This window comes from Buteo buteo, chromosome 11, assembly GCF_964188355.1.
Source record: "Buteo buteo chromosome 11, bButBut1.hap1.1, whole genome shotgun sequence".
NCBI lineage: Eukaryota > Metazoa > Chordata > Aves > Accipitriformes > Accipitridae > Buteo > Buteo buteo.
In genome coordinates, this window is record NC_134181.1 from 34,854,629 (window position 1) to 34,864,739 (window position 10,111).

General features: G+C 46.0%; 1 protein-coding gene across 4 annotated transcripts; it reads left to right on the forward strand.

The window, feature by feature from the left end:
• The first annotated feature begins 304 nt into the window (after window positions 1–304).
• On the forward strand, window positions 305–9,504 carry PUS1 (pseudouridine synthase 1). Of its 4 annotated transcripts, none has more exons than XM_075041477.1 (6): window positions 305–323; window positions 1,487–1,711; window positions 3,214–3,351; window positions 4,072–4,174; window positions 4,444–5,141; window positions 7,567–9,504. In XM_075041477.1, the coding sequence occupies exons 2-6, from the start codon at window positions 1,496–1,498 to the stop codon at window positions 7,615–7,617; spliced, it is 1,206 nt and encodes a 401-aa protein (XP_074897578.1). In that variant the 5' UTR covers window positions 305–323; window positions 1,487–1,495; the 3' UTR covers window positions 7,618–9,504. The 4 variants fall into 4 exon arrangements, with proteins under 4 accessions (XP_074897578.1, XP_074897577.1, XP_074897576.1 ...); XM_075041476.1 differs by lacking the exon at window positions 305–323 and adding an exon at window positions 862–914; XM_075041475.1 differs by lacking the exon at window positions 305–323 and adding an exon at window positions 925–1,051.
• Window positions 9,505–10,111: the final 607 nt, after the last annotated feature.

The window sequence follows — 10,111 nt, forward strand, 5'->3', positions numbered from 1 at the left end:
TTTCCTCCCCCTTGTGACGTGCGGAAAACAGACTCCACAATCAGTGAGATTGTAAAGTAGGTATGTTTATTCAGCGCTGGGCAGCACGAGGGGTAGTCTCACTAAAGTCGTGTGCGCCGTCGGGCCTAATTGTGCAGGTTAAGTACATTGTTTTACATACATATTTATTAGATTTCCGGGAAACTATCAGCATATGTAAATGTCTTTTATGCAGGCGCATTGAAGGTTTCTGGTGGTCTTCAGGAGTCCTCTGGTGGTCCTCTATATCACTTGTCCTCCCCTCACGGTGACTGCAATGCTGTTAGTAGCGCTACTCTCCTCAGGTGGGTTTGCAAGGGAAAAAACGGACTGGTTTACTTACACAGCTAATATTTACCACAGGAACGCGTTCGCTGGTTTGCCTTCTCCCCTGCTGTTGCTTGACTTATTAATCGTGAAGGCGCTAATAGGCACGTGTTGGCCCCCGAGACCCTGTGCGTGGCAGGCGGGACCGAGCGGGGGGAGAGGCCCAAGGCCTCGTCGGCGACGGCAAACGCAGGAGGCCGGAGGCCGGCCGGGCCGCAGGGCGCCAGCGCCGGCTCCTCAGGCCGGGAACCCGCCGGCAGACCTCGGGCCACCTTGCCTTCCCTTTCTAAAACTCAGAGGAAGCCCGTGCTGCCTAGCCAGATGCTCCGTGCAGGACGAGGCTCGCCTGCCGGAGCCGCAGGGCCTTCCCCAGGCTCGGCTCCCGGAGGCTCAGCGCTGCGCCCAGGCCGGGGGACCCGCTCCCGCCGGCCGCGAGCCTCGAACCGGGGTCCCCTGGCCCCGAACCCGCGCCGCCCTTCGCCCCGCCCTGTCCCCGCGCGGCCGCCGTAGGGCGGCACGTGGCTCTGTCGCGCCGCGTCCGCGCGGTGGCGTCGCTCCGCAGCGCCCGCGTAAGCGGCGGCGGGAGGCGGGAGGCCGGAGGCTGAGGGGGGCGGCGGCGGCGGCGGCGGCGGCGGCGGCCGCGGCCTCTCCCGCCCGTCGGAGCCGCCCGTCGCGGCCTGCGCTCGGGGACGATGCTGCGGCTGCGGTGGGGGCTGAGGGTTGTGAGCTGCGGGCTCTCCGCCCCGGGGAGCGCGGCGTGCGGCGGGCCCTGGCGCCGGCTGCGCAGCGTGCGTACCCGCCCGCGCTGCGCCGCTCGCCTTGGGGGAGGTGGGAGAGGCCGGGTGGGCCGCGGGGGGAGCTGCCCGGGCTCGCCGCCGCCTCCTCCTCCTCCTCGGCCCGCTGGTCTTCCTGGCGGGCCCGCCGGGCTGCCGTGCGGGCCCTGCTTCCCTTCTCCTTCGGCGGACGGCGGCTGCCGTGGGGGAGGCGACGCGGCCTAGGAGGGAGCGGGGGGCGGGCGACCTTCCTGCCTGCCGCTTGTTAAACAGCCCTGGGTGCCCCCTTCTGCTACTCCGCGGGATGGAGCTGTCGCTTTTTGCCTCAGCTTCTTGCCGACTGCTCTCTGCTGTCCTGTCCCTTGCAGGTTCTCACAATGGCTGAGGATTTGAGAGCGGCGGTTGCCAGCCCGGCGAAGAGACTGAACAGCAGCAGTGAGGTGGTTGAAAGGCTAGAAGAAAACGGACATCAAAATAAAAGGTTGAAGAGAGATGCGGATGAGGAAGACGTGGAGGATCAGAGTAAAAAGTCACCCAAAAGGAAGATTGTGTTGTTGATGGCGTATTCAGGGAAAGGCTACCATGGCATGCAAGTACGTGGTTTGGCAAAACAACGTGGCCAGCTTTTTTTTCTGAAGTCTGTTAGGTTTATAACTGGAGTCATTGTGACTAAGTAGGGAAGCAGTTGCAGCTTGAAAAGCCGGGGCAGGAACAGTGCATGCCTGGATTCAAACGGCTTGGTAGTAACTTGAATAAAAAAAGTCAGTGGTACATCTCTGATACTTGGTGATTCTAGTGAGTCTGCCTTTAGTATAGAGCTTCAGCAGAAGATCTTTCAAAAACTGCTGCAGAGAAGGCTCTTGAGGAGACTGAAAGCACGGGCTCTGCAGTTCTGTCAAAACCTGAAGCGCCGTGTAGTGATCCCATTTTCACCAGTGCTCCAGCTTCTGGTTGAAGCTTTACATTTCAAAGCAGTTGGGCTAAGTTTCTTTTAGATTAGACCTCAAGTTGTCTCACTACACGCAGATTCTGGAGAACTGGGCTGAGTATTTGAATGAAACAAATTTGCATCTATGTTGCTGTCTCTTGTACTTTTAAAAAGGTTACCTGTACTTGAAGACATTTTAAATCCTCCTTTTTCTGATGCACTCTAATGGGGTGGCTTGTAGCAGTTTAGAAACAGGAAGACTGTTGCAAGACTTCTATGTTTGCATGTGGAAGAAAAGGGATGTTGCTTTGTTACAGCACCAGCATTCGAGCATCGCCCCAGCACCAGACCTGCCAGTGCAGGGACGGTCTTGCTGCACACAGTATTGGCAGCAAGGGGATGATGTTGCTCCATCTGCTGCTCCTCTCGGCGTACTGCAAGCCTCATACACTCTTGAGGCGTACTTTAAAAGCTCCACGGGATAATTGATAAGATTGCATATAGACAGGGAAGGGAGTCTTTCATGCTTATGCAGCAAAGTAGATTTGTTCAACAACAGTAAACCTTATGCTTGTGGGCACATCCTGTGTAAGTGCCTATCAGCTTTACTGCTCTTGTAATTGAATGGTATGTGTCAAGGGTGTGTGCTTTGCAGCCTTACACACAAGGCTGTGAGTTTCTGTTAAGTTCATCTGTGAGTTGAGTGCAGAAGTCACTGGAGAAAACCATAGTCCGTGTTGCGCAACAGCTCAGGTGAACTGAGCAAAAGAACCCAAGCTAATTTTTAGAAACAGAATTTGCAGAGGCTAGGTTTTGAGCAGCAGCTGTGAACTTGCAGGCACTAAAACAGCGTTTCATTGGTGCTGTTTCATGCAGTTGAAGGAATCCTCAAAAAACTCCATTGCGGAAGTATTGCACGGTGAAATTAGAAATGATCCTTTACTTGCAATAACAGTCAAAAGTAAATCAGAATGTAGACATTTCATTAACATGCTCTGGTAAAGTATAGTTAGTCTTGTCAGAGAATGGCAGTGCTTTTAGGGCTGTGAACGGAAGACTTTTAAAGAATTTCACAGCAATGTTTGATTAACAAAATTTTTCAGTTGTCATCTTCAGTTATCCAATTATTACTCCTTGTTCTTATTTTTACTATATATCCTCTTTTAGAGAAACGTGGGATCTTCGCAGTTCAAGACAATTGAAGATGACTTAGTATCTGCCCTTGTTCAGTCAGGCTGTATCCCAGAAAACCATGGGGAAGATATGAAGAAAATGTCTTTTCAGCGGTGTGCTCGAACAGATAAGGTACGTTGGTTAGGGCCTGTGCTCTCATAAACTCTGGTGTACCCCTGCCAGTGCTACGGGGATTGACTGGTAAAGCGTTCTCTAGAGTGAGATCCAATAGCGAATACTATTCACAATGAATGCTGCTTGAAAATTCTCCTTTCATCCACTACTAAACTTAAGAACAAGCAAATATTTAGAAAGCGCAGGATATTGATTAGATGGTGTTTGTAAAGCTGGTGCTTCATCCCTAAGCTTTGTGTTTCTGTCACATTCATCTGCTTCAGCCTCCCAACTTCCTGCTGCTGCTCCTCATTGTTGGCTGCCTGGTTGATGCGGCGCTTGAGAGTTTAGCTGCATCTCAGTTGTTTTTAAGCCTGCCACAGTGGGATTCTGAGTCTGAACTGGAGTTCGTGGCTGATCTTATGTATAAGTAATTTCTTTTGAGTTGGTGCTGTACTTAATAGCAGTCAAATAGAGTGAGATGGCATGGAAGGGAGTGCAGTGTTCTGCTATGTAAGACTGCTATGGTGCTGTATGGCTATACAGCACCAGCAGGTCTTCCAGGAGTACTCCAGCTTGGATTTCTGCCTGTGGCCTTGCCTTTGCCTTGCTTCAGCCTGAAATGACCAGTGAGAAAAAGGAATAAACTTGTTCTTCAGCTATTTCAATTCTGCAAGTGCTATCCCAGAGCTTCCAAGGTACATAATTATGTGTTTGTGTGTTTTATGGTTTTTATAGGGTGTGTCTGCAGCTGGACAGATTGTGTCGCTAAAGGTCAGGCTAATAGATGACATCTTAGAAAAGATCAATAACCATCTTCCTTCTCACATCAGAATTCTGGGTAAGGATACTGGAATGGGCAGAGAAAATGTTTTCAAAGAGCAGCTTTTTCCTGCAGAAGGTCTCTCCCTTACCATTATAATTTTACTCATAAGCAGTTTAGTTTTAACATAAATCTGTATGTTTCCCTTAGTTTGAAATTAGGGTCCTATAAAATAAGTCTATCTTTTGATTGTATTTTACTTGAAACAAATTCTTGTTGGTAGGGGTGAGATCACAATCAGGTTTTAACCTACCGATTCAAAAACCTAATGTCACTTTTAAAACAAGGTCTGAAGAGAGTCACTGGAGGATTCAACTCCAAGAACAAATGTGATGCCAGAACCTACTCTTACATGCTGCCAACATTTGCCTTTGCCCATAAAGACCACGATGTGCAAGAAGAGGTTTATCGACTGGACAAAGAGACCCTTGCAAAAGTCAATAAACTGCTTGCATGCTATAAAGGAACACACAACTTCCACAACTTCACATCTCAGAAGGGACCCAGGGACCCCAGTGCCAAGCGGTACATAATGGAGATGTACTGTGGAGAGCCGTTTGTGCGGGAAAACATGGAATTTGCAGTGATCAGAGTGAAAGGTCAGAGTTTCATGATGCACCAAATAAGGAAGATGATTGGGCTGGTGATAGCTATTGTGAAAGGTTATGCTGCTGAGTCTATCATAGAGCGCAGCTGGGGAGAGGAGAAAGTAGATGTCCCCAAAGCCCCAGGACTTGGGTTGGTCTTGGAAAGAGTACACTTTGAAAAATACAACAGACGTTTTGGAAATGATGGGCTGCATGAGCCACTGGAGTGGACAGAGGAGGAGGAGAAGATTGCTGTTTTCAAAGAGCAGTATATCTATCCTACCATTATCAGCACAGAAAGGGAGGAGAAATCCATGGCAAACTGGCTAAACACCCTCTCCATTCATGACTTCAACTCTTCTGCTGTTGGGATGCAAGCTAACAACAAAAATTCAAAGGTAATGATTGAAGCTATTATTTTATCAAATGGAAGCTGTCAAGTTGAAGTGGCCCTTCCCTTAGTAACGTTTTTGTTTTCCGTGAATATGCTGTGGAAGATGACAGTCATCTGGAGTATGAAATGTGTGTTATCTTTTCTGTCTTTGTGCACTTGATGATAGTGGAATGAACTGTACAGAGTGTTATTTTTGCAGGGTTTTGCACGGGGCAGATGAGGGAGGGAGGGAGGAAGGAATGCTTTAAAGCACAGGCCAATTTGCAGAATTATAAACTGGCAACAGAAATCGTGGACATGTTACCAGCCTTTGCTATTGTGAAGCTGTTTGAGAGACTAGTTTTCAGGTTGACAATTTCTCTTTAAATACCTGCTGGCTTTTTGTATTCTCTGATTTTGGGCTAATTCTCATTTTGTGTAATGCCCTGTTCACTAGATAAGGTTTGGAATCGGGGGGTGTGTGGAAATTTAGGACCAGCTTTTTAAAGTAAATCTGCCATGAGCTCAAAATGGGTCATCAGAACAACTCCTACTGAGTGAAACGGGATATGGCGGAATCTGATTTCTGACAATAGGAACGCTGTCGGCTGTAAGTTGCAGTAAAACAAAGGTGTAGAATACGTTTTTAACAAAAAGAAAATTTCAATTTAAGTTAATTTTTTTTTCTGGTTGAGATGTAGAATAGCCTCACAAGAAAAGAGCTGAAAGATGTTTGGGGCATGGTAGAAGGAGGTTGGAAACCACACGAGGAAGCTTGAGTCAAACTCACAAAGTATTTCTTTAAATTGACAACCACTGAAGTGACTTAAAATACAGCAGTGTTTGATTGGACAAGTCCCTGATCAACCCGATCTAACTTTGAAGCAGGCTCTGCTTGAGTGGGGCATTGGACTTGGTGACCTGAAGATACCTTACAGTTCTACATGTAATTCAAATTTTTTTGGTCAGAGGGCTGGCAGATCCTCGAAGGACCAGTGATGGGCAGGGCTAAAACTTCTGTGTAGTGCAACTCAGAAGAAAATAATGACCTTTTTTCACTTAATGGAGTCCTTAACATTAGCTTTATTTTGTGCAGATAATCATCCTGCTCTGAAGAACGTTAGGTTTAATCCTGTCTCTGCCATTTTTTTTTTTGAGTATGAGAAAGAGTTTCAACATATAAAATAAAATTTACAGCCTTGTTGAATAGTACAAGCAAAATACCAGAAATTTCTCAGGGTTATTTTTGTACTTGTGGTAATTGTTTTTCTGACGTATACTGCTGTATGAGGACATCTGTGACAGGTCATTATGACAAATGCCACATGAGTTTGGTTAAATGGGACCCAAAGAGACCATGTGGTGCAGAGTCCTTATCCGGCTCAGGGGTCTTGATGATAATGTTGACAGGACTTACTGCTGACAGGTTCAAAATCACTGATGTATTGCTAGTAGGAGGCAGGTCTGCTTGCTTTAGATGAACTTGACCAAATACAGTTTTGGCATCATAGTTAGAACAAGCTGTCTGGAGAAGGATAAATAAAGGATGGTATGACAGACTCCTTTGAGATTTTGCAGGCTGTTGGCACTTCAATAAGCTGTGCTTGCTGTTACAAAGGCAACTGTCTAAGTCTCTCAGAATTTTTTTTTTGTAGTAGGATATTAAATTGTCAATGTTAAATTCATGGGATTTGGAGGTTTACATGTTTTCAGCAAGTGGTGGTGAGGAAAAAAAGGAATAACTACAGGCATATTGTCATGTTAGCCTTTCTTTATAAAATCCTTTGTTGCCAATCATATCAGTCAAAATACTTGCTTCAAAAAATTATGTAAACCTCCCTAATTTATTGCAGCATATTGACTTACTCCTGAAGGAGTGGCTCCCAGTTAAGAACTCAGACTTTGGTTTCCTTTCTAAGTTGCTAACATTTGTATTTCCCTAATACTACTTTGTATTAGGGCTTAATTTTTAAACAAGTATCAGTGAGCCCTTGCATATGTCTAATACAGTTTTGATATAAATGCTCTGCAGCAGACAAATAAAATTCTCAAATCTGGCTTTAGATGATGTAGCAAACAGCTTTTGAGGGACTTGCATGAAAAAAGCACTTGTTAACTTGTCTCACCTGCATTTATTTTAAACATCAGCATTTCATGCTATTATCCCACTTTTAAGTTTCCTATATACTGCCAGATGTAATCATGCAGTTGTAAATATAAAAGAGAAGAAATTTCTTCTGCTGGTGAGTAGTCCAATGTACAATTTTTTTGTTCCAAGAAGCATCATTTACCATCACAGAAGTTTGTTGCAATAGATGGGTCTAAGACATGAAGTTGGGATCTAGCCCCATTTTCTTATACTTTTGGAGATGTTTAAAGTCAGTGTCTCTGATTTAGGTCAGTCTCTAGATGTAAATGAAATACAAACTATTTTCCATTTTACTTTACAGAACAGCAGCGATCTTGAAGGCAGTGATGGTTGTGATGATGATTCCGACTGAGCCAGTAAGTGGCTGGACCTGGGACCCTTACTGCTTGCAGTTCCCTTTGTCTACAAGAAAGTGGCCTTTCTAAATCCAAGAATCCTGTAAAGCAGGGGACTGTGTGCTTGCAGAACAAGAACTGGATGCCCAGGAATAACTGCATGGGGAAAACAATGCAGTAGAAAAAGTAAAAGCTTTTTATACCACTGACTGATTGACCTGACTGGTATACTTGAAAATGGCATAACGAGAAAGCTTTCTAAAAGAATCTTGTAATGCGAGATATCTTAATTGCTATTTGAATGATGTTTTTATTATATGTTTACCTGGAAAATAGTATTTTAAGTATGTATAATCTCTAAAAAAGATGGGGCAAAACATTTTAATACACTCTTTTTTGATTATTATTATGAAGTTATGACTCCATGAACTTTTGATTTTATTTTTTTTAATTATTACTTTCTTCGCCTTTACTTAACCTGATCTCTAAACACTATTACCCTTTTATTTTCCATGTTGTCTGTGACTTCCCTGGGGAATAATATGAACGGGTTAGGAACTCATTATCATGCTGACGCTGTGAATTCTTTTGGCATTGAAACACATTTTCTGTTTGTTAAAGCTTTGCAAGTCTAAAAGAAATTATTCCTTACTCAGTGAGAGGTCTTAATTTTGGAACGTGGACTGAACCATATATTTCAAGGTGAGACCTTTTCTTTGGGACATGTCATCCTCCCGGTGTTGCCTGCATGCTTGGGCGGACTCGAGAATATACATCTGCAGCTACCTGTGTAATTGGGCCTTTATTGCCTGAGGTGTTGTTTCACACACCTGTAGTTGAGACGTGAGGAGAAGATGTAAATTAATTGTTAGGACTGCAGTTCAACGTGTGCAGCCATGAACATTCTAGCACTGCCTGTGGTGGATCACTAAATGTGTTGCTGCTGGTTTAGTATTTCTGGTTTTAGTGGAAACTATCTACCCATCTGCTATATTTGGGATTGAATCACTTAGCATGCTTGAAAGGAATGGTGCTGCCCTCCTCTGGGCTTTAATCAAGTCTGCATTGACTTTGTATGTGTGAACTCTTAATTCCCAACAAGCTGCTCAGAATAGAGGAATGTGTGCAATGACATGGGAAGCACGTGTCTGATGACTGTCTTCCTTTGGTAATCGACTTTAATTTTCTGTGTTTTGGGGTTCTTGCTCTCCTTTCCCCAACTGTGGTTTGACTTCTGGTTCTTGCTTCCAACCCTCTGTGGAGGTGGTGGAAGAAAGACCAAGTAAAGGCAGCAGCCCTCCTGCCCTCCCTGCCTGTAGAACACTTTGGGAAGGGGTGGAACAAGACTCTCCAAGCATTCTGGTATTCGTACAAGTGCTTGATCCGATTCCCTCGCTGGGGTCCGTGTGGAGACTTTGTAATGTGGTAGTTACTGAAAATGAGCAGTCAACTCTTTGCTCCTTCATTCAGTGGTTTCTGGCCAAAGTGTCTAATTTTATGGCTCCTTCTGGAATGTTTTTTTCTTGGTTTTGTTTTTTTCCAGAGCACAGCTCTCCTTTAAAAAAGGATTTGCTTGTTTATTTTATCTGGGTTTTAATTACAGCTTTTTGTTTTATTGTGAAGGCCTTGCTCTATTTTATGAGAGCAAGTGTGTAAAAGTGTTCTGGTGAGGGACTCTAGGTAGATTTTCATTTATATCCCTTGCTTATTCATACTACTGACCTAATCTGCATTAGTCTTCTATCCAAAGGTCTGTCCTTCTATCCCTTTCAATCTGAAAAAAAAAACCCCACCTTTATTTACGTAAAATAAAGGCCCCAAAACTGACATGTATCTCAGTTGAAATCAACGAGAACTTCTATTTATGGCCTTTGGAGAAAACAAAATCATAATAAAAGAAGGGATCTTTCTTACCTCTTGGTATGTGCGCTGTTTTATTTCAAGGGGCTTATTAATTTGGTATTTCAGCTCCGGTTTCATTGCAGGAGCCGGATAAAAAAAACCATGAAAGATACGGAGGTGGCCTGAATTCTAAAGCAGGCTGTGGAGGGGCGCAGCACTAAGTGGTATTACAGGGGAGAAAATAAAAGCTGAGCGCTGTGCAGGACGCAGAAGGCCGCAGCTGTGGGCAGAGGCCCGCGGGGACAGGCGCAGGCTGCAGCGGGGCTACGGCGGGCCCCTTTGACTCCAGAGCCCGGGCAGGCTCTGGGACGCGGCTTGCGAGCCGCCTGAGGGGACAGGCTCCCTTTCAGGGGAGATGGAGGTTCTTTGCCGCCGCCCGAATTTGACCTAACGCCGCCATTCAGGAGGAGGCCTCCCCCCCGCCTCCACCACACGGGCTTCGCGCATGCGCGGAGCTCGGCGGCTCACGCCCTCTCTGCGGGTGGGGGGGGGTTATTCCCCCCCCCCAGGTGAGAGGGGAATGGTATCGCTTAGCGCCCGGCGGGGCGGGGCGAAGGGCGGCTGCCGCCGTGGCCGCGGCCGCGAGGGGGCGCCGCGGTGCCTGTCCCC